The following is a 27077-nucleotide window of genomic DNA, read 5'->3' on the forward strand; positions in this document are numbered from 1 at the left end:
AGTCTTCATGTGAAGTTATGCAAAATGTTTATCTGTTTTATCAGCGAATTAAAACTACATAAAGCAACAGCCATAGAGTTGGATTTGTTGGATTAAAGAGATCGAAATTCAGAATATCGTAGCTCACGCTTTTGGAAGATGATGTCCTGAAATTAGAACCTATTAGAAATAAGGAAAGTGCCATCTATCCCCAAGGCTGGTCCCTGTACCCCTCCGCCCTCAGATTTCCGAACGGACAATGAACCACAGACACGGCCTCTACTTTTTTTTTAACCCCTCTTCTTCTGCACTAATTTATTTATTTTTAAATCTTGTGTTTGTGGAAACATAATTTATAGCAGTTTTTGAACCTTGTTCTGTACAACCACTGCTGCCACAAATTTTAGGAGATGCTTCCGTGACAATAAGCGTGATTCTGATTCAATGGAACCAGTTTGACTCCGGGTTTACATCAGTGGTCAAAGACCAAGCAAGAGGCATGTGTCTCATCAAATGGTGAAAGTGGGCAGGTTATGGGGAAGAGTATTATAAAAGCAGGAATGCAGCCAATATTATACAACCGTACTGGACAAGGGTAGGCAATGAATTTGCAATAAAACGTGTCTAAAATATTAAAGTGCAGGATATTATCACCTCCCATCTCCAAGAGAGAAATCTTTGAACCCTGCTCTTTTGTCATTAGTATATCTCAAGTAGAACTTTTAGCATTGACAGACACGCCCCTCATGTATAACCCTTCTTCAATTCAGATCCGATACCATTTATTGTCATGCAATAAAACAGAAAGATTTGCCATTAGTATTATCTGGTTCCCCTTAGTCAGAGAAAGAGAAGCAAAAGAGTCCTTTCGAGGGCACACAGTATCGTTGGATTTGCCTCCACCACTCCTGCAGTGTTGCCAACAGAACAAGACCAGCTTCACCTGTCAAATCCACTTCATGTTTCGACTCCCATTGCCCAATTTTGCTCGATCAACCCCTTTGTTCAGTAAAGCCGCCTTTCCCCCCACCCCATCCCACCCCCCTTTGTCAAACCTTCATCTGTGTGCTGAACACTTCGAGAGAAAGATGCCAGAGAGTTGTATTACATGAGGGCATCTGATTTCCACTATCAGGTATGTGAAGTGTCTGCTGCTATCCCTTCTACTTCCAAACAGAACCTTGTCTTTAAAGTTAGACCGACAGCCCTTTCGGCCCACGAGCCAGTGCTGTCCAACTACACCCAATTAACCTACAATCCCCAGTACATTTTGAAGGGTGGGAGGAAACCGGAGCTCCTGGGGAAAACCCTCGCAGACACGGAGAGAACGTACAAACTCCTTACAGACAGTGCGGGATTCGAACCCTGGTCCCAATCGCTGGCCCTGGAACAGCCTTGAGCTCACCAGGCCACCTCTTGTTCTGGCTTAAGCTGTCCCTCACTCTTCCTCCTCCTCCTCCTCCTCGCCAGTCAAAAGAAATAACTTCCCCCATCTACCTCACTAATGTGCGGAGTGGGATCCAGACCTCATCTACCTCAATAATGTGCGGAGTGGGATCCCTGGGGTCTCCCGCTAAGCAAGCAGAATTAATAAGTGTGCCGGAGGACTAGAACTGAAAGTGCAGGAGGGATTCAGGTCACTCATCCACCCCTCACCCCCTGATATACAGCACCCAAGTCCTGCACTGGGTTGTGAATGTGGCTCAGAACAATCGCACACCCACCGGCCCCTTTCAGCCTTGGAGAAAGCAGCCAACATTTTTTAAAAATCCATCACAGTAATTTGCCCCTGCCACCCAATTACAACCAATTGAACGGTGGGAGGAAACCCACGCAGATACGGGGAGAACAGAGTCAAACGCTAGACGCTGGTGCTGTAACTGCGTGGCACTAACTGCTACGCTAACAGCACAGTCCGTCTTCGCTCTCTCCATCCCCTTTCTGCTGGGAAGAAGATTCCCCACAGTGAGTTGATGTGCCACTGGATTCCTTCCTGCTGTTATCAGACTCCTGAATGAACCCCACACAGGTGAAACTATGTTGCCTTTGCTCTATCCCAACTGACCTCTGTACTGTGTCTTACTTGTACTATGTATGAGACTGGACTGCTTGTAAAACAACCTCTATCGTTGCATCCTTGATACATGTGACAACGAACTTGAACCTGAATTTAATTTGCATGAATTAAATAAAAGGCTATCCTGACTAACATTGACTGTCAATTCTGGAATGGCATCTGGTTGGCTAACTTCCTTTGGAGAACATCTGCAGTCTTCTCCCAAGCTTCTGGATCCCACCTTCAGTTCCCCAGCCACCAAACAGAATTACAACCCTCTACACAATGTTGTAGGAAGGTCATGAGGTTTTGGTTAAATTAAACGACAGTGCGCTGGAGTTGTGTTAATCTAAATGTGTGGGGGCAATGGGTTCATCCCCATCAAAGAGTTTAGGATCCCCATTTGAATTAACCAAATAACTTTGTTAATTCCAGTTAATAACAGCAGGAGAAAGGAATCTCAGGGCTCCATGTGATGTCATGTATGTATTATGATAATAAATCTGAACGAGGCTACGCTTACTGTTAGTCAATATCAGTGAGTGGCAGGAAACCCCAACAGGTTCTCAAACCTGTGAGTGGAGGAAAGTTTAGGGGAGATGTCAGGAAATTACAGGCTGGTAAGCCTGATGTCAGTAGTGGCCAAATTATTGGAGGGTGTTCTGAGAGGTCAGATATACAAATATTTGGACAACCAAGGGCTGATTAGCATGGCTTTGTGCATGGTAGGTCGTGTTTAACAAGTCTTGTAGAGTTTTTTTGAGAATGTTACCAAGAAAATAGATGAAGGAAAGGCTGAGGATGTTGTATAATTCGACTTTAATAGGGCCTTTGACAAGGTCTCACACGGGAGGTTAGTTCAGAAGGTCCAGACACTAGGTATCCATGAAGAGGTTGTAAACAGGATTCGAAATTGCCTGAATGGGAGAAGCCAGAGAGTAGTGGTGGATGATGCTTCTCAGACTGGAGGCCTGTGACGAGTGGTGCCTCAGGGATCGGTGCTGGGACCATTGTTTGTTGTCTATATCAATGATCTAGATGATAATGTGGGAAATTGGATCAGGAAGTTTGGTGATGACACTAAGATTGGAGTCGTTGTGGAGAGTGAGGAAAGTTTTCAAAGCTTGTAAAGGGATCTGGACCAACTGGAAAAATGGGACAGAAAATGGAAGATGGAATTTAACGAGGTGCTGCATTTTGGAAGGACAAACCAAGGTAGGATGCACACAGTAAAAGTTGGGCACTGAGGAGTGCAGTAGGACAGAGGGATCTGAGAATACAGATACATAATTCCCTGAAAGTGGTGTCACAGGTGGACAGGGTTGTAAAGAGAGATTTTGACATCTTGGCCGTCATAAATCAAAGTATTGCGTTCAGGAATTGGGATGTTATGGTAAAGTTGTATAAGACATTGGTGAGGCCAAATTTGGAGGATTGTGTACAGTTTTGGTCACTGAAGGATATCAGTAAGATAGAAAGAATGCAGAGAAGATTTACTAGGATATTACCGGGTCTTCAGAAACTGAGTTACAGGGAAAGAATAAACAGGTTAGGACTTTATTCCTTGGAGTGTAAAAAAATGAGGGAGATTTGATGGAGGTTTACAAAATTATGAGAGGCGTAGACAGACTAAATGCGAGCCAGCTCTTTCCACTTAGATTAGGAGAGATAAATACGAGAAGACATGGCTTTCGGATGAAAGATTTAGGGGAACATGAGAGGGAATGTCTTCACAGAGAGAGTGGTAGGGGTGTGGAACGAGCTGCCAGCTGAGGTGGTGAATACGGCCTCAATTTTAACGTTTAAGAGAATGGGTACATGGTCGGGAGGGATGTGGCCTGAGTGCAGGTCAATGGGACGAGGCAGATTAATAGTTCAGCAGACTCAATGGACTGAAGAGCCTGTTTCCATGCTGTATTCTATGGTTCTAAGTAATGACTTTCCAGCAGCCATGATGGAAAGCTTTGTTGCTGAGATTCCTGCCATCTGTAAGGCAGACAAAGGGTCGCTATTGGTGCCACCCAGCCTCCATCGCAGTACAACAAAAGGCAAGCAAAAGAGAGCCCCTTCAGAGTCATCGAGTGTCTGTGGATTCGCCTCCAGCCACTCCCGCAGCCTCTGCAGCTGCACAGACTCCTGTTCGATCCATCGGCCGCCCGAGCTCCAGATCCAAACCTCCGACACAATCAGGAAGCCTTCCTTCGGGAGCCCTTTCTGCCCTCAGCGCCCTCTTGCACCCTCCAATGCAGCCCCCAAACCGTGCGGATCCCCTTGACCCTAAGTCACCCTGTGTGGGTCCCTCAGCCACTGAGCCCCACTGCCCAGCCTTCTCCCCATAACCTTTGATGCCCTGGCTAATCAAGACCTGTCAATCTCTGCCTTAAATACACCCAATAACCCGGTCTCCACAGCCACCTTGGGCCACAAATTCCACAGATTCACCTCCCTCTGGCTGAAGAAATTCGTGTCTCTGTTCTAAGTGGACGTCCTTCAATCCTGAAGTTGTGCTCTCTTGTCCTAGATTCTCCCACCGTGGGGAACAACCTTTCTACATCGACTCTGTCCACACTTTTCAACATTAAAAATGTTTCAGTGATATCCACCCTCATTCTCCTAAATTCCAACGAGTTCAGGCCAAGAGCTGTCAAACGCTCCTCATATGATAACCCTTTCATTTCCGGAATCATCCTTGTGAACCTCCTTTGAACCCTCTCCAATGTCAGCACATCCTTTCTTGAATGAGGAAACCAAAAAGGAATCTCAGGTTGTATGTGTTGTCCTGTATGTACCTCTGGCAATAAATATGAATCAAATCTGCTCACAATACTCCAAATGAGGTCTCACCAGGGCCTTATAAAGCCTCAACATCACATCCCTGCTCTTCTATTCTATTCCTCTTGAAACCAACGCCAGCATCACATTTGCCTTCTTCACCACCCACTCAACCTGCAAGTTTCCCTTCAGGCTCCTGCACGAGGAATCCCAGGTCCCTTTGCATCTGGGAATTTTCTATTTTCTCCCTATTTAGAAAACAGTCTGCTCATAGGCGTGACCGTCCACTTCATGAGATTATATCTCATTTGCCACTTTCCTGCCCATTCCCCTCATCTGACTAAGTCCTTCTGCAGCCTTGATGGGCTTTGGCAAGATGGAAGATTGTTGGAAGCTGAGGAAATTGTTAAAGTCTGCCCTGGTACAGGGGGCAGCTCCAATCTATTCATCAATTCGGCAAAGAAAGAGTTGGAGAGTGGGACCAGAGAGACTTTGGATTAGGGACAGTCCCCCAAAGCTGATGCATAGATGGGTGTGGCTGGTGTGCCCGTGGCTACACCCCGGGTTTGAGGAAAATGGGAGAAATTTTACCCCTCCTGATGAGGTAGATGGGGGGAGGGGAGAAGGAATGCGGAGAGAATAAAGTGGGATCACAGTTAAAAGGACGGGGGCAGGAGAAGTGTTTCTTCTTTGCAGCGCGCCACGAGATCTATGATTGTGGAGTTAAGATCCCAACCCAACATTAAAACAAGGCAACACAAGATCAGAAAGCAACACATCTCAGACCAAGTGAAAGTCCTGTTCCTGGCTACATGTTACAGTTCACCTTATCTGACACAATATCGCCACAACTAAACGATTCCATCAAACAGGCTTTAAACCACATTAAGTAATTCTGCCAGTAAACCTAATTTGTACTTTTGGAGAATATGAATATGTTAATTTACAGTGGTCTTTAAATATTCACAAGGTAAGGTTCTGTTCAACATTTGGTGGGAACGCGTTCCTGAGAGAGTCTTACCTCCAGTCTGTCAGGATAGAAGAGCTGAGAATTCTGACAAGGAGCGAGGTGTACTTTGCACTTACAGCTTATGTAAACTCACCAAAAATTACCTGGGTGTCTAATGAGCTTTGCAATCGAGAGAGAGAAAGCGAGAGAGAGAGAGAGAGATTCGAACAGAGGGAGGCAACCGGAGCACCTGGAAAAAACCCAAGCAGACACGAGGAGAATGGACAAGCTCACTAAAGACAGCGCGGGATTCGAATGTAGGTCACTGGCGGTGTAACAGCCTTGCGCTTACCACTACACTAACATTGTCACAACTAAACTAAAGCAAAATAGGGCATGGAATATGATCAGATGAAATATTTGTTGGCTGGATGTGATAGTAGAACCATACTTTATTACAGCACAGAAAACAGGCCCTTCAACCCTTCTAGCCTGTGCTGAACTATTATCCTGCCTAATCTCACTGGCCTGCACCCAGCCCCCATTAATAACTCAGTTCAGGATTGGCTATATCCTGATATCTTTTTAAGGATCCGTGTGGCATCGGCCCAATGAGCACACACTCTATGGCAGCGGTTTTCAACCTTTTTTCCCCATATAACAATGACAGCACAGAAACAGGCCAGTTCAGCCCTTCTAGTCCATGCCGCACACCTTCTCCCACCTAGTCCTATTGACACAACCCCGGCCCATAACCCTCCTCACCTCTCTCATCCATTTACCTATCCAACTTTTCCTTAAATATTACACCGAGCCCACATCGACCACTTTGGCCGGAAGCTCATTCCATACTCCCACTGAGTGAAGAAATTCCCCTCGTGTTTTCCCCCTTCAAACTCAATCCATTTCCTCTTGATTGAATCTCCCCCACTCTCAGTGGAAAAAGCCTGTCCACATTGACTCTATCTGTCCCTCTTATAATTTAAATACCTCTATCAAATCACCTTTCAATCTTCTACACTCCAGGGAATAAAGTCCCAGCCTGCTCAACCTTTCCCTGTAACTCAAACCCTGAAAACCCGACAACATTCTCGTAAACCTCCTCTGCACTCTCTCTATATTGTTTATATTCTTCCTGTAATTCAGCGACCAAAACTGCACACAATATTCCAAATCTGGCCTCACAAATGCCCTATACAACTTCAACATGCCATCCCAACTCTGATTTATGGAGGCCAACATACCAAATGCCTTCTTCACCACCCTACCTATGTGTGACTCCACTTTCAGGAAATTACATACCTGAATTCCAAAACCCCTTTGTTCTACTGCACACCTCAATTTAACGTATATGATGTTTGTTGATTAGTCCTACCAAAATGTAGCACTTCACGCTTATCAGTATTAAACTCCATCTGTCATCTCTTAGCCCACTTTTCTAACTGGCCTATATCCATCGCAAGCTTTGATAACCTTCCTCACTGTCCACAAGACCACCAATCTTCCCCACCCACATCCCACCTTAAGCAATCCCTTACTAATCACAGAGCACCGATGGCATAGGGAATACTTAAAGTGGGATGTGAGTGGGAAGGGAAGGTCGAGAACCCCTGCTGTACAGGATGACAATTAGCACCAAGCAAGGGGAGCATGAGAGCACTGTACTGGGGTTCATTCAGGAGCCTGATGGCTGCTGGGAATCCTGTTGGTGCAGTCTTTCACACTCTTGAGCCTTCTCCCCAGTGGGAGGGAGAGGAGACTGTGCCCGGGGTGTGATGGGTCCCACAATGGGTCGGTTGCCTTCCCCAGGTGGTGGGAGGTGTAGATGGTGTCCATGGAGGGGGAGGGGTGTTTGCGTGATGTTCTGAGCTGCGTCCACTACCTTCTGCTGCTTCTCCTGACCTTGAGCAGAGCAGCCCCCGCCCCACCCGGTGATGCATTCAGCAAGTCTGCTCTCAAGGGGGCCCCTGTCGAAGTTGTAAAGGTTTGGGGTGGGGTAACAAAGTAGGATGGATGGGTGCAGGAATATTGGACCCATTGCAGGAACATAGGCCTGTTCCATGGAATTCTTGCGTTGCTGCATTGTGTGGTCCCATATTGGGTGAATGAGGCAATTGTCAAGTGTGGTGACTCGTTGATGGGATCCCATTTCTACATTACACAATCACTCTGACACGAACATAATCCTTTACACCTCCTCTAAGTTCTAGTGAGACTCTGGAAGAGAGAATGAGTGGTCCAAGGTCTCCAAGCTCCTCAAACAAGAGGGAACGTGGTCCAAGGTCTCCAAGCTCCTCAAACAAGAGGGAACATGGTCCAAGGTCTCCAAGCCCCTCAAACAAGAGGGAACGAGTAGTCCATTTCCAAGCTCCTCAAACAAGAGGAAACAAGTGGTCCAAGGTCTCCAAGCTCCTCAAACGAGAGGAAACGAGGGGTCCAAAGTCTTGAAGCTCCTCAATTGAGAGGGAACGAGTGGTCAAAAGTCTCAAAGCTCCTCAAACGAGAGGGAACATGGTTCAAGGTCTCCAAGCTCCTCAAATGAGAGGAAACAAGTGGTCCAAGGTCTCCAAGCTCCTCAAACGAGAGGGAACATGGTCCAAAGTCCCACAGTTCCTCGAGCCTGACCCACCATTCAATTTAATCATGACTGATCTCCACCGGCCTCAACTCCTCACCTGTGTCAATGACAGAAGCTGCTGAGGGAAAAGCTGGGTGTCCTTTACTCTCACCATCTCTCACACCCCACCATACCCCACCCATTGCCCACCATACCCCTATGGTGGATTCTTGGTCACTGCTATTGCAATAGGAGGTCCAGTGTGGCAAGTGTAAAAGCACAGAGATGCTGGAGGGTCTCAGCTGGTCTCATAGGAGGTAAAGATATATTGCTGATGCTTCAGGCCTGAGTCCTTCCTCAAGGTACAATATCTTACGTGTGTGGCGGCCCGGCAGCAGACATGGACGGAGATTGCCCAGGGTAGAAGCTGGGGCAGCATCAGACCAACAGCCCTAAAATGGCGTTGGTCAAGCTGCCCAGCTAATTCAGCAGAAACAGGCTGGGGAAGAAGGGCCTTCATATGCATGGATGTTCCTGCCCGCTATTATTATTTATATGGAGATGATTCAGTCAATCAGTAAAAACTGGAGGGGGGGTGGGTGGGGGAGGAACAGTATAAAAGCAGCCTTTCCACCCCTAATAAATGGGTGAGCTTAACCTGCCACACTGTGTGCGTGTGTTTCTTGGTCAGCTACACCTGAAACGTCGTTTCTATATCTTTACCTCCAATGGATGCTGCCGGCTGAGTTTCACCACCGTTTCTGGGTTTTCACTATAGTCACAGTGTCTGAAGACATTTGAGTTACACTCTGTTGTAAAATCTCCTTGAGGGATACATACTCTGAGGAGGTTCTCCTCCTCTCTCCGAAGTGAGTTCTGTGGCAGTCCCTGCTCTCACTAACCCTGCCCTCCTTGCTGCTACATCCATGTGCTCGCCCAGACTCGCTTCCACAGCTGTGTGTCCTTCCTGGCTAACTGCCTCTGGTCGCTATCCAGTTCCCTGCGGATTCCAGCTCTGGTTCCAGGCCTCCCACCAGGATCTCAAGTCCCACTGATCCCTGCTCTCTGCTTCTGTCATGCTTTGAAGTAGGCCTCAGGCCCAAAACGGTGGTTCTACATGTATCTTTACCGCCTGTGGACGCTGCAAGACCAGCTGAGTTCCTCCAGCATTTCTGCATGTTTTTACTACAAGTGTCACAGCATTTACAGACCTCCGTGTTCCACCCTCACTGTCCCAAGAGGTTTATTCAATCCTTCACTACTGCCTTGCTATTTTTAACTCGGACAAGAATTCATGGTACCTTTCGAATCTCATTCCCATCGCTTCTAACTCAAAGCTCTCACAAACGGCTATCTCCCCCTCTGCCTCTTTCCCCCATTACCTTGAATCTGTCTCATCCGATCACAGATCCTGTCACTCAGCAGCTCTTCCATCAGCCTTCCGTGCACCAGAAGTCATCACAAAGTCTCCGCCCTTCTTCACGACTGTCCTCTCCGACAGCGAGACTTCCTGCCACTGTCATGGCCCCAGTTATGGAGATGTCCATCACTGCCCCTCTCTAGTTACACACAGACACTGGGCTGTGGTTTCCCCAAAATCCTACAATCCAGATTATGTTAACCATAGTAACACTGGATGAACTCAACTGGTCTTGCAGCGTCCATAGGAGGTAAAAATATAGAACCGATGTTTTGGGCCTGAGTCCTTCAAGGTATAAGCAGAAAGAAGGCAGGCGTCTGAATAAAGGCTGGAGAGAGAAGGAGGGGGTGGGAAATGGGAGGGGGAGGAGTCCAGACCTACAGATAATAGGTGTTCATTGGATATGATAAGAGGAAAGGTGAGAATTGATCGTGGCTCTGTGAAAGGAGACAGAGGAAAAAGGGAAGAGAGAGAGAGAACTAGAGGAAAGGAGACAGGGGAACAAAATTAGGGGGGGGGGGGTTGAGGGGTTTAATGGAAGCCAAGAAGTCGATGTTAATGCCGTCCGGTTGGAGGGAGCCCAGATGGAAGATGAGGTGTTGTTCCTCCAATTTGGTCTCAGTCCAGCTGTGCATGAGACCATGGGCAGACAGGTCAACATAGAAATGGGACGGCGAATTGAAGTGAGTGGTGTTACAGTTTATATTAGAATGGCTATTGATAAATGTCTTTAAAAGAGATAGATTGTGGGGGTTTAGTGTAGGTCACTTCACAAACAGAGTAACACTTCACAAAATACATCTCATTTAAAATGCAAGAGCTTTGCTGAAGCTGAACATTCAGGCTCGGTTGACTTTGTAAAAGACAATGGAACTGGTTTGGAAAGAACTTCAAAAGGAGGTGCAAATTGGAACAGAGTCCAGGCTCAAATGCTGATAGATCTTTCAAAGATTGGGTTTGGAGCCTTGGGAGAGGTTTTGGTTTTTACAAGCAGAGAGAGGAAAGAACATACAGGATTCTCTCTGTGAGAGAGATTGGAGTCAACAATTGTACAGTAACAATTGAGGCTGAAAAATGACAATCCCCATTTTGAAGACGCGTTGTGTGTTCTGAGTTCAGCCTGTTGAAAACCCTTGTGGTCAAGAACTCAGTGGTGACTTGGAAGAAGAGGTTATCATTTGGAAAACCCCCAATGGGGCAAGTTTCTTCGGCAAGACACTTCCACTGAAGTGACTGATCGGAGGAAATCAGTTTGTGTGTGTCCATCGAGCAACAAATTTCTCTCTGAAACCAACAAGAACCTTCCTGAGTGGTAACCATTTACCTTTAATCACCAGAGCCTGGTGAAAATTCATAAATGTTAAATTCTGTGCACAGTATAAGAACTTAGAGGAGTGAGAAGTGAGTGATTGGACTATTAAAGCAAATAACTTTTCTGAACTTATACACGTGCACTTATTAATAAGTTAAAGTTTGATCCTGTTTTTATGTTTTAAAAAAATTAAAAGCAACTTTTGGTTAAGTAGCCATTTGTCTTGGTGAATCTCTATTGCTGCAGGGTTTTGGAGTCCTCTGGGCTCGTAACAGTGGCCACTGGGAGATCCATGCTATTGCAGCAGACAGAGCTGAGGTGTTCAACAAAGTGATCAGTGACCAGTCTCTCTGAAGTAGAGGAGACCACAGTGGGAGCACCAAATGCAGTAGGTGACTCCTCCAGATTCACAAGTGAAGTAACTTTGGGATATTTCACATGGCCTCCGATTTGCCCGTGGGCCTTGAAGAGAACACCCCCCACAGAAACTCTCGAAAGGAATGGTCACATAGATCAGAAGGAATGGCTGCCTCTGGGGAAGGAACAAAATTTATTCGAAAATTCCACAGAAGCAATCTTCAGGTTCATGAGCCAAGATGCAAAGACAGGGTTTGTTTTGCGAGCACTCCAGTCAAACAACCCCATACACAGTACAACAAAATACAACAAATGTGACTGGGCATTGTTTACCTGGATTTCCAATAAGGTGGCACATAAAAGACATATCCATAAGGAGAAGATGCATGAATTGGGGGTGATGTATTAGCATGAACAGAAGATTGGTTAACCAATAGAAAGCAGAGAGTTGGGGGGCAGGGGTGTTTTTCTAGCTGGCAAACAGTGGTGAGGGACGTTACAGGGGTCAGTGCCGGGCCCACAACTGTTCACAATATACATTAACGATCTGGAAGAGGGGCCAGGGTGTAGTGTATCCACTAAATTGAGTGGAAAAGCAAACAGTACGAGATACTGGTGGGTCTGTATCTGGAGAGCTGCCTGCAGTTCTGGTCTCCTTACTTAAAGGAAGGATGAACTGGCTTGAGAGGTGGTGCAGAGGGGGTTCACCAAGTTGATTCCAGAGATGGGGGAAAGGCACATTAGGTGACCTCAATAAATGTATTTAAGACAAAGTTGGATAGATTTCTACATAGTCGGGGAAATTAAGGGATATGGGGAAGAGGCAGGACGGTGGAGATGAAGCTGTCACCAGATCACATTGAATGGCAGAGCAGCTCGACGGGCCGGATGGCCAACTTCTGCTCCTGTTTCTTATGACTCAGTACAAAGTGCAGAGAGAAAGAGACTAGTTGCAATGTAGCAAAGCCAACGTACTTTTACCAGTGTGGGGTTCACTCAGGAGCCAGATAACAGCAGGAAAAAACTGTCCTTGAATCTGACGGTGTGTGATCTCACACTCATGAATCTTCTTCTCGACAGGAAGGGGGTGAAGAATATGTGACTGGGATGGGGACGGGTCTTTTAATACGGTAGCTGCTCTTTTTTTAAAGGCAGCGGGAGTTTCTCTTTCACAGACTGTGAGGAACATTTGGCAATGCTGACGGTGAATCTTTGTCTGTCTTATGGCAATTTTGTGCAATACAACATTACTGTTTTATTACAGGACAATAAATAGTATCTAATCTAATATAAATATATAAATGGACTCGATGGAGTGGAAGGTGTGTTGAGATGGACTCAGCCATGTTCACAACCCTCTGCAGTTTCTGGGCGGGGCAGTTTCCCGTCCCACTCAGTGATGCACCCGGACAGGGGCACCTGTAGAAGTTGTCAGGGGGTCCAGGTGACACGCCGCACTTCCTCAAGAAGCAGGGGCGCTGGACCTCTTTCTTAGACATTGCGTCGACGTGGGTGGATCAGGATAGGTGGCCGGAGATGAGGAATTTAAAGCTGCCTGCTATCCTCATTGGGGTGGACCGGGGAGTGCCCTCCGCCCGAAGATTCATCTTCGACGCTCAGGGACTCCTGGACACTTGCTGCAAGTGTTAGCCGATCGATTGGTTGGGCTTTTACTGCCCTATCGTGTTCCCAGCAGAACGGTGTAGCTTAGCAGGATGCAAAAATGCCCATTCCTTATCAAGGCAATAGGTTGGTAAAAGTTCATGTGCTAATTTTAGATGAATTATACTGCCTGCCACACACAGGAAGAGCTTCAAGTTATCATTTACTAACATCAGCACCCAGAGGCCATTCAGCTCCCCAAGTCGACTCCATCTCTTGTGCCCAAGGTGCTGTTGGAATGGCCATATGTGGACCTGAGGCCCAAGTTCAAATTCGACCAGGCCAAACCCATTAATAATCTGGAACTTAAAAAAATCCCAGTTAGATTTAATAAAAAAATGTTTTGACTAATGGTTGGGTGAGTCAAGAACGAGAGGACAAGGGTAAAGGGCGAAAGGTCAAAATGCTTAAAGCAGCCATTCTCAACCTTGTTTTGGCTGAGTTGGGTCCCCTTAGGACTGTCCAAAGTTTACAGGCCCCCTTCCCTGTGAAGTAGTCAAGTTTTGGTTTCTTCCGTACATCTCTCCTACGGGCACACAAAAAAAATGTTAAAAATAATTATGTTGCATGAGGTGAAGACAAGGCTTTTACTTAAATGTGGTCCCTGGGGTAGGGCCCCCATCGAGAACGGCTGGTGCATAGAACAGAGGTAAAAGTGGCCTTCATAGATCGAAGTATTGAGTACAGGAGCTGGGATGTGATGTTGAAGCTGTGTTAGCCATTAGTGAGGTCAGGTTTGGAGTATGGTGTGCAGTTTTGGTCACCTACCCACAAGGAAGATATCAAAAGGATTGAAAGAGTGCAGAGAAATGGTTTAAAGGGACATTGGTGGGGGGAACTTCCTCACACAGAGGGTGGTTTGGGGGGTGTGGAACGAGCTGCCAGCTGAACAGGTGATATTTAAGAGAAAGTTGGACAGGTACATGGATGGGAGAGGTATGGGATTTTAATTGTTTTTTAATTTGGATGTACAGCTCGGTAACAGGCCCACGGGCCTGTGCCACCCAATTGACCTACAACCCCTGCACGGTTTGAAGGGTGGGAGAAAACCGGAGCCACCCCCCAACCCCAAGGAAGCCCACGCAGACTCGGGGAGAACGTACAATCCCCTAACCAACAGCGCCAGATTTGAACCTGGGTCGCTGGCGCTCTAATAGCGTTGCACTAACCGCCATGCCAACCGTGTCAGTATGAGTGCAGGGTTGTGGGACGAGGCAGGATAACAGTTCAGCACTGATTAGATAGGTTGAAGGGTGCGCTTCGATGCTGTGATGCTTGACGGTTCAATCGTTTAATCCATGTGTGTGAGTTTACAACCCAGCTCTGATGAACTTTGTTCAGTTATTTATGGATTTACTAGAATACAGCAAGATCAGGAAATCTGCCTGCAGCTTTATAAACTCATTAACAATAAAAACATAAAGCAATCCACTGATTTAACAACCCTCACTGCCGATCAAGAGCTGGAAACACTCAGCAGGTCAGGCAACAGACACAGAGAGAGAAACAGGGTCAACATTTCAAATTGAGGACCTTTTTTTTAAATACAGCATTTTCTGTTTTTGTTTCCGATTTCCAGCATCCGCAGATTTTATTTTTAAACAGATTTTTGGAAAATGCAATGATGTCTGACCACTGACCATCGACTGAAGCAGGAACCAGCCTCATCGACTGATCACGGCCAGGTGAATGGGAAGCAGGCAGAGGGATTATGGGTAGGATCGGCCTCAGGAGGCATGTCCAGCCAGCGGTAGCCAATCACAGCACAACAGTGGTTCACCACGGGGAGACCAGTTCAGGGGATTAGAGGTAAACACGGGGAAAATTGATGGATCTAAATTGCAGGCCAATGTCTTCACCGTGTCCCTGGGGCACCCTACCAGATAAGGAGTGGGGACAGGGACGCGTGTGGGTGTGGAGGGGGGGTGAAGACGGAGGGAGGGTGGGGAGGAGGAGCGAACAGAGGGAGCAAGGGTGCAGAGGGGGACTGGGTGGAGGGAGTGAGGGTTGGAGGGGAGCAGGCAGAGGGAGTGAGGATGTGGAGGGGGGGCGATGAGGGAAAGAGCGAGGGTGGGGAGGGGCAGTGGGTGAGGGTGTGGAGGGGGAGTGGGTGGAGGAATGAGGGTGTGGAGGGGGAGTGGGTGGAGGGAGGGTGCAGAGGGGGAGTGGGTGGAGGGAAAGGATGGGGAGGTGGTGATGATGGAGAGGGGCAGTGGGTGAGGGAGTGAGGGTGTGGGTAGAAGGAATGAGGGTGGAAGAGTGAGGGTGTGGAGGGGTGATGACAGAGGGAGTGAGGGTGCGGAGGGGGAGCGGGCAGAGGGAGTTAGGATGGGGAGGCGATGATGGAGTGAGGGTGGGGAGGAGCAGTGAGTGGAGGGAAGGAGGGCGAGTGAACGGAGGGAGGGCGAGTGGACGGAGGGAGTGAGGGCGAGTGGACAGAGGGAGTGAGGGCGAGTGGACAGAGGGAGTGAGGGCGAGTGGACAGAGGGAGTGAGGGCGAGTGGACAGAGGGCGAGTGGACAGAGGGCGAGTGGACAGAGGGAGTGAGGGTGAGTGGACAGAGGGAGTGAGGGCGAGTGGACAGAGGGAGTGAGGGCGAGTGGACAGAGGGAGTGAGGAGGTGATGGTGAGAGTGTGGGTGTGGAGGGGGTGATGGAGGGAGTGAGGGTGTTGAGGGCAAGTGGGCAGAGGGAGTGAGGGGATGACAGAGGGAGTGAGAGTATGGAGGGTGTGGGCAGAGGGAGTGATGATGGAGGGAGTGAGGGTGTGGAGGGTGAGTGGGCAGAGGGAGTGAGGGTGTGTAGGGCAAGGGGGCAGGAGTGATGGGGTGATGAGGGAGTGAGGGTGTGGAGGCTGAGTGGGCAGAGGGAGTGATGACGGAGGGAGTGGAGGGCGAGTGGGCAGAGGGAGTGGAGGGCGAGTGGGCAGAGGGAGTGAGGGCGTGGACAGAGGGAGTGAGGGCGAGTGGACAGAGGGAGTGAGGGCGAGTGGACAGAGGGAGTGAGGGCGAGTGGACAGAGGGAGTGAGGGCGAGTGGACAGAGGGAGTGAGGGCGAGTGGACAGAGGGAGTGAGGGCGAGTGGACAGAGGGAGTGAGGGCGAGTGGACAGAGGGAGTGAGGGCGAGTGGACAGAGGGAGTGAGGGCGAGTGGACAGAGGGAGTGAGGGCGAGTGGACAGAGGGAGTGAGGGCGAGTGGACAGAGGGCGAGTGGACAGAGGGAGTGAGGGCGAGTGGACAGAGGGAGTGAGGGCAAGTGGACAGAGGGAGTGAGGGCGAGTGGACAGAGGGAGTGAGGGCGAGTGGACAGAGGGAGTGAGGAGGTGATGGTGAGAGTGTGGGTGTGGAGGGGGTGATGGAGGGAGTGAGGGTGTTGAGGGCAAGTGGGCAGAGGGAGTGAGGGGATGACAGAGGGAGTGAGAGTATGGAGGGTGTGGGCAGAGGGAGTGATGACGGAGGGAGTGAGGGTGAGTGGGCAGAGGGAGTGAGGGTGTGTAGGGCAAGGGGGCAGGAGTGAGGGGGTGATGAGGGAGTGAGGGTGTGGAGGCTGAGTGGGCAGAGGGAGTGATGACGGAGGGAGTGGAGGGCGAGTGGGCAGAGGGAGGAAACCCTTAGACCAAGCTCATTTCCCTGGTCGAATTATCTTGCCTCAGACTGTGCCCCTCAGAGCTACTCCTTCTCCCTTCTCTGTCTACACTTCAGAGTCACCAAGACACAAACCAGTCTCTTTAGCTTTAAAGAAAGCTCTTTATTTTCAGAAAGGAACACAATAAGAAAAAATGTGATTTGATCAAGTATTATTCCACCCACACCATCTCAAACACCAAGGTAGAAGACCCCGCTGAAATATCTGGCTAAAGCACACAGCCAAAATACAAAAATAGGAAGAAAAATATTCCTCTAATATCTATCTGTTGTCGTATTCAAATCTTTCATTAGATTCATATATAAAATAGCTCTCTATATATAAATATAGAGAAGGCACAATCAGTTTCAAGGCAATGTGACTCTCTTGGAGTTGTGCAGAATGATGTAGCAGGGTCCATGCCCTCTCGGGCAGCAGGCAACTGAACCAGTCCCTTCGGTTGCTCCGCACACCACAACTCCGTGACCCGCCCCCACAATGCAGGCACTCCCGGCAAACTCCGGGGTCAAAGGCCAAGTTTGGGTGGCTAACCCGGGAGGTGATGGGGTGGGATCGATCGGTCACAGGATTTGACAGAGGCGTAGAAGATGCCAGAGTCTAGGAGGTTGGGGGAGGGGGGCGGCCAAGGGAGAGTGGGGTCCAAATGAAGGGATGGGGAGGGCTGGCCTTCCAGAAGTGCTTCGCGCAGGGGAGACTCGAGCTTCGCTTGGAAAATCCTGCTGTGATTAACAGAGAAAGCAGCTTCCATTCCCTTCACCACCCCAACTGTGTCACCGGCCAACATCCACGCCAGCCTGTCCCCATCACGTAGACACCGCACACTCTTTGTTAAGCAACTACTGCATCCAGATGGTCCCCAAAATTCCAGCCACCCTTGCAAGAAGGATGACTGGGAATCACAACACCCCCTCCTTATCCCCCTCCCTTGAATAACATTCCTAAATATCCCAATAAAAACCGTAACTAACGTTGAGCTTTTTATCAGTATCGATATTTGACGCAGCCCCCAACTCCAGTTATTCTGGGCACGAAGAATCTTGTCCGAGAGGCGGATTTCTCTGTGGTAGCCCCATCAGAGTAAAACACTCTGCTCGTCCCAGCCTCCCATCAGAAACACAGCCCTCCCTCCACAATGGGTGCTGCTCGCTCCCACTGGGAACTGGAAGGAAGATGTGCTCCAGGGAGAGAGGGGGGACAAGATAAGGAGGCTCATGAAGGTTGGTTGGATCTACTGGAGCTGCTTCTGCCTTGCACTGGATGCCTTGCCCTTGTGGGGGGGTGGGGTCAGGGCACGACTATCATCCCCGTCAGGGATCTCGCCCCCACCCCCCCACCATGAAATGGGCAGGTGAACAATCTTGGACCCAGCCCTGGAATGTCTTTGCGTGAGGAGGGGCATTGAACGCCGTCCCTGCAACACATGATCACCCTTCCCCTCTTGGAATGGACTGCAAACCCCCCCCATAGGCTGGTTGGCTGGGTTGGAGACACCTCTTGTCTCCCTGGGGAGATGAGGACTTTGAACTGGGAGCCCCAGACCCCAGGCTAGACACAGCCTCATTCCCACAATTTGTGGGAGAATAACTAGGGAGGCTGTCCATCAGAAAGGCCCCTCTCCAGGCCTCCGTCCAACCTCTAGACAATAGTCAGGTTCACCAGACCACGAAAGGGAAGGGGGAAGATTTCCGGCAAGATTCCCACCGCAATGCCCAGCCACTCAGGAGAAAGCACTCAACGACAGACAGCCTTCGCCCCTTTAAACCCCCCCCACCGGTGCAGGGGGAGACAATGAACCTCCTTACCTCCTGGGAAATTCTTCCACCCACCCCCCCACTCCCAACCAAGCAGGAACCGTTCCTTCACAATCTCTGCCGCTGACATCAACAATTTTCTTTAAACATTAGCGCCTTTGCATTCCAGCCTCCAACTCGGCTGTGGAAATGGTCAATGCCTTGCTGTGACTGGACACCCAGCAAGATTCAAGTTAATGGGTGGAGGTAAGGGAGGATGTGAATGCCTATATACTGCCTTGCCCCCTGTCCCATCCAGCTATGATAAGCACCATGCCCAATAGGGCAGTCTTCTTCCAACTCAAAGTGGTGGGGAATGAACCAGACCAGTGAGGAACCCCAAACAGTCCAGAAACTCCTCCCTCTCTTAGCCTCCCCCCCCCCAATACAGCAGGAAGGAAGATCCCATCCAAGTTCAAGGGAGCCATTGCCCAATGGCCATGATTAAGTGCTTTGGGGATCCATTGATTGGATTTGTCCGTGCTTCACTCCTGTTGGGAAGGACGGTCATTCAGGGTTGTCACTTCCGTCTTTTGTACAAGAGGTGGCGGGCTGCAGGTGGAACCAGAGCTGGTCCAAGGGTTGGCACACCTCAAGGGAAGTGGCACGGAGAGCAGCGAAGAAATCGAGGGCAGCTCCTCGGGAGTTCATCCCTACACTGCCACACCCGGCTCAGCTCAGAGCTAGCTGGATTTGTGCTCTTGCAGTATCGTGTAAATATCCTCCTCTTTCGATAGTCTCTCAAAGAACGGGATGAGGTCCAGGAGTTCCGTGTCAGATGTGTCATCGAACCAGGAAGCAATGGGCACCTGTCAGAGAGCAGAGGAGATGCACTCACACTTTGCATTGAGGACTGAGCAAGGAACCATCTACAATCACCCTGCCCCTCCCAATTCCCAGCCCTGACTCTCCAGGCCCATCGAGACCTCACCTTCCTAGGCTCTCGAATGCTTGTACAAAGCTCTAGACCTTCTCAAACAATGACTCAGACTTTGCAAGACTTTGCATGACTGGACGGGAAATAAGGACACAGGAGACGATACAAGACTCTGGTGTGTGGTCTGCAGTGTTTGCAAGAATGAGGGGTGACCTTATTGAAATATCCCAGATCCTTAGCAAGGGCAGGGCAGATGTTGAGAAGTCTTCACTGCCTGGAGGTCAGTGACCAGAAGAGTTCTTCAGGGGTCTACTCTTTGTGATTTTTATGAATGACCTGGATGTAGAGGGATGGATCAGTAAGTTTGATGTCACAGAGGTTGGAGGTGTTGTGGATAGTGTAGAAGGTTGTCGTACATTATAACAGGTTATAGACTGGGTGCAGAGTTGGATGGAAAAGTGACAGATGGAGTTCAATCCAGATAAGAGTGAGGAGTTGCATTTTGGAAGGTTGAACGTGAAGGCGATGTACAGGGTTAATGGATGAATTCTTCACAGAGCGGAGGAACAGAGGGACTTTAGGGTCCAAATCCATAGATCTCTCAAGGTTGCCATGCAGGTTGAAAGGGTAGTTAAGAAGGCCCATAGGATGCTGGAAATTGAGTTCAAGAGTCCTGAGGTAATGTTGCAGCTCTACAAATCTCTGGTGAGACCACCCTTGGGTTCACTTCTGGTTGCCTCATTGCAGGATGGAGAAGAGACTGACAAGAATGATGCCTGGATTGGAGAATGTGTCTCATGAGGCCAGTTTAGCAGAGCTGGGACATTTCTCTTTGGAGCATAGAAGGATGAGAGGAGACTTGATAGAAGTCGACAAGATTCTAAGAGGCAGAGATAGGGCAGACAGCCAGCACCTGTTTCGCAGGGCAGGATCAGCAAACACCAGGGGACATGTGTACAAACTGAAGGGATGACGCCAGATAAAAGGTGTTTTTTAAAAAAACACAGGGCAGTGGGTGCTTGGAATGCATTGTCAGGAGTGGGAGTGGAGGCTGGTACAATATGGACTTTGAAAAGACTCTTAGACAGGCACATGAATGCAAGAAAAATAGGTTACGAGTGTGAGGGAGGGAAGAGTTAGAATGATGAGTAGATTTCCAACTGTACAACATTGTGGGCCAAAGGGCCTGGACTGTGCTGCAGCATTCGATGTACTAGTGGAGAATCTTGAGCTAGGAGACATAGTTATAAGGCAGCAAGGCTAGCATAGCAGATAGCACAGCACCAGCGACCCACGTTCAAATCCCCCCCCACTATCTGCAAGGAGTTTGCATGTTCTCCCCACGTCTGTGTGGGTTTCTTCCCATGCTCCAAAGACCTATGTGTTAGTAGGCTAATTGGTGTAATAGAGTGGCATGAGCTAGTAGGCCAGAAAGGCCTGTACACTGAGCTGCATCTCTAAAGGTGATTTCAAACAGGGTTGAACAAGAGGTGGATGGGATTAACACAGAAGATTGTCATCAAAATGGCATAGACCATGGGTTTTCCTCTTCTTTAATGACATTCATATACAACAATTACAGCACGGTAACAGGCCATCTCAGCCCCTCTTGTCCACATCAAACCAAGTTCTCTTCTCTGCTCCCACCTACCTGCACCCTGCCCATAACCCTCTGTTCCCCTCCCATCCACATACCTATCCAATTTTTCCTTAAATGATAAAATGGACCCTGCCACCATTTCTTCTCCCGGAAGCTCATTCTACCCAGCCACCACTTATGTTATTTCTAAACTTTTACCCCTTAACTCATGACCTCTTGTTTCAATCTCTCCTACCCTCAAGGGAAAAGCCTATCCACATCAACTCCATCTATCTCCCTCATAATCTTAAATACCTCGATCAAATTCCCCCTCAACCTTCTATGCTCCAAGGAATAAAGACCTAATCTGCTCAATCTTTCCTTGTAACCTAGATGCTGAACCGTAGGTAACATTTTCGTAAATCTTCTCTGCACTCTCTCTACCTTGTTGATATCCTTCCTATAATTTGGTGACTAGAACTGCACAAGGTATTCCAAATGTGGCCTCACCAATGCCTTGAACAGTCTCAACATCACCTCCTAACTCTTGTATTGGTGAGAACTTTGGATCCAGTGATCAAGGGATAGGTCAGGTCCGAGGTTGAAGGTCTTGAGATGGGGGTTGGGGGGGGGGGGGGGAGGCCAGATTTGAAGAAATGAGAAGGGATTGGCAGAAAATTATATGGGCTGATCTTTTTTCAGGAAAGGATGTCGAAGAGATTTAGAGGGTATTTAAAGAAGAGATATTGAGAGTACAGGACCTTTACGAGCCAGTCAGATCGAAAGGCAAGGCCAAAAGTTCAAGGGAACCGTGGTTTTCTGGAAAAATTAGGAAGTTGGTTCGGGTTAAGAGGAGGGCATTTACAAAATTTAAGAAGCAAAAAATGGATAAGATGTATAATTATTACATAGATTGCAGAAAAAAACCTTAAGAAGGAAATTAGAAAGGCAAAGAGAAAGTAAGAGGTGTCAATAGCTGATAAGGTAAAGGTGAATCCTAAGAGTTTTTACAGATATGTGAATACTAAAAGGAGGGTTAAGGATCGGATCACTGAAAAATGGGAGCGGTGAACTGTGAGAGGAACCGTATCAGACGGGAGAGATAACAAACGATTTTTTTCTCATCTGTGTTCACGAAGGAAAAGGACATTGGACTGTGAGATAAGTGAGGCAAATAGCTTAGTTATGGAAAAGATACGGATTAGTAAAGAGGGTTTTGGAGCTTCTAGGGTCAGTAAAAGTGGACAAGTCCCCTGGTTCTGATGGGATTTTTCAACGATCACTGGAGGAGGGTGTGGTGCCACGGGATTGGAGGGTTGCTAACGTAGTTCAGTTGTTTAAAAAAGGCACGAGGTATCAGCCAAGTAATTATAGGCCTGTAAGCTTGACTTCGGTGGTAGGGAAAGTCATGGAAGGTATTCTTAGAGATGGTGTGTATAAATATCTAGATAAGCAGGGATTGATCAGGAGGACCCAGCATGGGTTTGTGAAGGGGAAGTCATGTTTGACCAACCTTGTTGAGTTTTTCGAAGTGACAAGTGATGAAGGTAGGGCAGTTGATGTTGTCTATCTGGATTTTAGCAAAGCTTTTGATAAGGTTCCACATGGAAGGTTCAGTCACTAGGGATTAATAGAGAAATAGTAAGATGGGTTCAGAGATGACTGGAGGAGAGACAGCAGAGGGTCATGGTGAATAACTGTCTGTCAGGATGGAAGCCTGTGACGAGCGGCATGCCTCAAGAATCGGTGCTAGGTCCCCTGTTAATTTACATTAATGATTTGGATGATGGGGTGGTTAACTGGGTAAGTAAATATGCAGACGATACGAAAATAGGGGGAGTGGTGGATAGCGAGGAAGGTTTTCAGGGATTACAGAGGGATTTGGTTTGGAGAGTTGGGCTGAAAGATGGCAGATGGAATTTAATGTAGAGAAGTGTGAGGTGCTTCATTTCAGTAAAAATGATCAAAATTGGACATAGGTAGTAAAGGGGAGGACAATGGGAAATGCACAAGAACAAAGAGATCTTGGAGTTATGGTGTAGGGTTCCTTGAAGGTGGATTCCCATGTTGACAGGGTGGTTAAGAAGCCATTTGGTATGTTAGCCTTCATAAATAGCATAGAGTATAGGAGCTGGGAAGTGATGTTGCGACTGTTTAAGGTGTTGGTGAGGCCAGGTTTGGAGTATTGTGTTCAGTTCTGGTCTCCAAATTATAGGAAGGATATAGATAAGGTGGGGAGGGAGCAGAGAAGATTTACAAGGATGTTGCCTGGCTTAAAATACCTAGAGTACAGAGAAAGATTGAAGAGGTTAGGACTTTATTCCTTGGAACATAGACGGTTGAGAGGGGATTTGATAGAGATGTTTAAAATTATGAAGGGAATAGATAGACTAGATGCAAGTAGCCTCTTCCCCCTGAGAGCAGGGGAGGTTGAAATAAGGGGACTCAAGTTGAGGGTAAGGGGGCAAAATTTTAGGAGAAACATGAGAGGATGTTTCTTCACTCCGAGAGTGGTGGCTGAATGGAATAATCTTCCGGAGGAAATAGTTGAGGCAGAGTCAATTCTTTCATATAAGAGGAAGCTGGATCTATACATGGATAAGAGGGTGTTGGAGGGTGATGGACGGAGAATAGGTGGGGGGGGATCTAGCGGAGTTGTTTGAGTAAACCGGCGTGGACTTGTAGGGCCGAGATGGCCTGTTTCCATGCCATAAACTGTTATGTAGTTATATAAGTATTCTATGCACTGATTTATAAAGGCCTGCATACTAAAAGCATTCTTCACCATCCTATCCACACGAGATTCTACCTTCAGGGAAAGATGAACTGGGAGCGTTGCTTAAATGGGGCTCAAACAATTATTGGAGATCCATCACACAGTATCTCTGACCCACTACCATTGGGAAGGAGGTACAGGAGCATCAAAATCAGGATGGCCAGGCCGGGGAATAGTTTCTTCCTACAGGCTGTGAGACCGACGAACAGGATCCTGTGACCGAGTGAATCATCCCAAAATGTTTAGATACATTTATTTGATATTGTACTTTATGGATGTCTGTGATTCTTGCGTGCAGTGTATTGTGTGTGCACTGTGGTCTGTTTTGTCTGGCTGTACGTGTAGTCAGGTTATTAAAAACCTTGAACTTGAACTGCCATTTTCCACGTTGTAGGTTTCAAATTTATCTCGAGATTCCTCGAAACAGCCAACAATGCCTCCCACACAGCAGAGTCAGGGAGGGGCAAGCAGTGGGAAACACTAAAGTGGGGGATAACAAGGTACCTCACCCCTCCTTCCATCAAACATGGAGGGGGCGTTGGCAGGGGAAGTGGCAGAGAGGGGGGCAAGCCACGCACCGCATTGTTAGGGTGGAAGATGTACGATGCCGGAGAGTTATCCACAATGATCAGCTTGTTGATGTCACGTCCCAGCTGGCTGAGGTCCTTGACGTAGTTTCCCCGATGGAAGACGCACGATTCCCGGAAGAGGCGGCTCCTGAACGCACCCCACTTGTCCAGGAGGTCAGCCACAGGGTCGGCATACTGCAAGGGGATGGGGAAAACGAGGTGAGAGGTGAGGGAAGGGGGATACCGAGAAATAAATAACACAGGATCCAGATGGCAGACGGCACGAAGAGAGGAGGAGTTGTGGATAACGTAGAGGATTGTTGCAGGTGACAACAGGATATAGACAAGATGCAGAGTTGGCCAGAAAGATGGAGTAAAATCCAAATAAGTGTACACTCTGGAACATCAAACATGAAGGAAGAGCATGTGATTAATGATTGGATTTTTAACAGTGTGGTGGAACAGAGAAAACTTGGGCGCCTCAATCGATAGGTCTCTCAGTTTCCACGTAGGGTGATTAAGGCAGCTTACATGTACTGGCAGCTATTTGTCGGATGATTGAGTTCAAGAGCCCCAAGGTGATGTTGCAGCTCTATAAATCTCTGGTGAGACCACACTTGGGAGTATTGTGTTCAGTTCTGGTCCCCACATTGCAGGAAGGATGTAGAAGCTATGGAGAGGATGCAGAGGAGATTCACCAGGACGCTGCCTGGATTGGAAAACATGTCTAATGAGGCAAGGTTGGAGATGAGGGGCGAGAGGCAACAAGAGAAATAAACAAATTACAAGGGGTTTAAAAAGGGGGGATGGCCAGCACCTTTTCCCCTGGGCAACAGCAGCAAATACCAGAGGGCATCAGTTTAAACTGAGGGGAAGAAAGTTTATGGGAGACGTCAGGGAGAATGTGAGAGGAAGAATGCGTTGCTGGGGTTGGTGGTGGAGGTTGGTACAAGACAGGCACATGGATGTAAGAGGGATATGGGTGTGAGGGTGGGAAGGGTTTGATTGTTGTGGGGTAGGTTCACATTGTGGGCTGAAGGACCTGTATGTAGATGTGCTACAGATCAGCAATGGAGGGTCTTGGTGATTGGGGGTTTGTGGACCAGAACACGCCCAAGACACTGGCACAGAGTGTGTCGGACAGGGGGTGAGGGGCACTTACCTTGGACAGGCTTGCCGTGAACAATACACATTCAAACAGCTCACCCATCCGCTTCAGGAACTCATCCACATGAGGCCTCTTCAGCACATAGACCTGCAACACAGCGGATGATCACTGTCAGGGTAAAGGGGGAAGCGGCAGAGGGTAGGGGGAGAGAGAGAGAGAGAGGCACAACACGGAACATCACAGAGTCACCGGAAGCCGCCAAGCCCATGTTGCCTCGGTGTAATGTGAGCTGCGGGCCCCCATCTTGACCACTTTCTACAGGAGCACAATTGAGAGCATCAGTGCACGAGAAGGTGGCTGCAAAACATCGGACTGGAAGGTAATACGGAGAATCACCAAACAAGCGGGAAGATTACTGGGATCTCCCTGTCCTCTATTGACAACATTTACTTGGAGCATTTGCTTAAATAGAGTTCAAAGAATTTCCATCCAGCACACAGTGTCTTTGACCCACTACCGTCAGGAAGGAGGTACAGGAACTTCAAAATCAGGATGGCCAGGGCAGGGAATAGCTTCTTCCTGCAGGCTGGGAGATTGATGAACAGAGTCCAAAACCAAGTACAGAGATACCTTGTATAGCAGAGTTTTGAACAGCGTGGGTTTTGATATAGCACAGTTTATAATTTTATTAATAACCAAAAATGGTTACATTTTATTAATATTGGATTACTAACAGTGTGCAATAATCTAATGTGTCCGCAACAGTGCCTTCCGCTTGGCTGCGTTCATTTAACTTTGCTATTGTTTCAGTATTGCTCTGAACACCGAGCGGGAAGGCCGTCGCTGTTTCAATAGTGTGGTGTAAAAGTGCACCCTTGCAAACAAATGTGGGCGGAAAAAGGAAATGCAGTGAAGGCGAGACATGTCCATCGATGTAAATGGTTCACGTTGAAAAAGAAACGGGAATTTGTTCCGCTGCGTGAAGTTTGCTAAAATAGCCTGAGACAAAGGCATGAATGAACCGTCTGTTCAAACTCTAATCAAGAATAAAGATTAAAAACTGAAGAACGTGGAAGGGCAACAGCATCTTGTACGACAAAAGTGGTTGTTAGACGTAGAAGTTCTGCAGTGGAAATACGGAACACCTTTTAAAGAATCTAGATTGGAGATTGCAAGCGGAAAAGAATCCCATGAAAGTCAAACAGCTGAAGCAACGAGCCTCGACAGGACGTTAAAAGAATACGGAAATAAAGAGGGAACTTTTTCAGCAAGTCGTGGTTGGTATTACAACTTCAAACAATCACTTTTAAATATTTTATGCACGTTTCTAGGTAAAAGGGTAAATAATTACAGGATTGGAACATATTACATTAAAGCACATGAACAGTGTGGTTCTCCATAACATTGAACTTGCTTGGAACGTATTAACCATGTTATACAAGGTATCCCTGCAAATTATTCCAAAGTATTTATTTTAAATGATATCTTTAGGTACATAAGTGATCATTAATTGCACTGTGGCGTGGAGATGTATTATTTGGTCTGGTTGTCTATGTACAGTGAGGTGATAATGAACTTGGTCCTGTCCTACTCCCCCAGCCTCTCTGCACATAGCTGGAAGTTCTTCCCTTTCATGGGGAAGGGAGAAAAAAGGAGAACAGCCACTAGA

The 27077-nt window shown here is 47.9% G+C and overlaps 1 protein-coding gene across 1 annotated transcript in view; it reads right to left on the bottom strand.

The window, feature by feature from the left end:
* Positions 1 to 16790: 16790 nt before the first annotated feature.
* Positions 16791 to 27077, bottom strand: part of LOC138762288 (carboxy-terminal domain RNA polymerase II polypeptide A small phosphatase 1-like) — a 35648-nt gene continuing 25361 nt past the window's right edge. Inside the window, exons 6-8 of the mRNA XM_069936001.1 lie at positions 25463 to 25555; positions 24310 to 24495; positions 16791 to 19308 (exon numbers count right to left, since the gene is read on the bottom strand). Coding sequence (XP_069792102.1) covers positions 19183 to 19308; positions 24310 to 24495; positions 25463 to 25555 — 405 coding nt within the window. The 3' untranslated portion in view covers positions 16791 to 19182. The remainder of the gene's footprint in view (positions 19309 to 24309; positions 24496 to 25462; positions 25556 to 27077) is intronic.

Source organism: Narcine bancroftii, chromosome 4 (genome assembly GCF_036971445.1).
Source record: "Narcine bancroftii isolate sNarBan1 chromosome 4, sNarBan1.hap1, whole genome shotgun sequence".
Taxonomy (NCBI): domain Eukaryota; kingdom Metazoa; phylum Chordata; class Chondrichthyes; order Torpediniformes; family Narcinidae; genus Narcine; species Narcine bancroftii.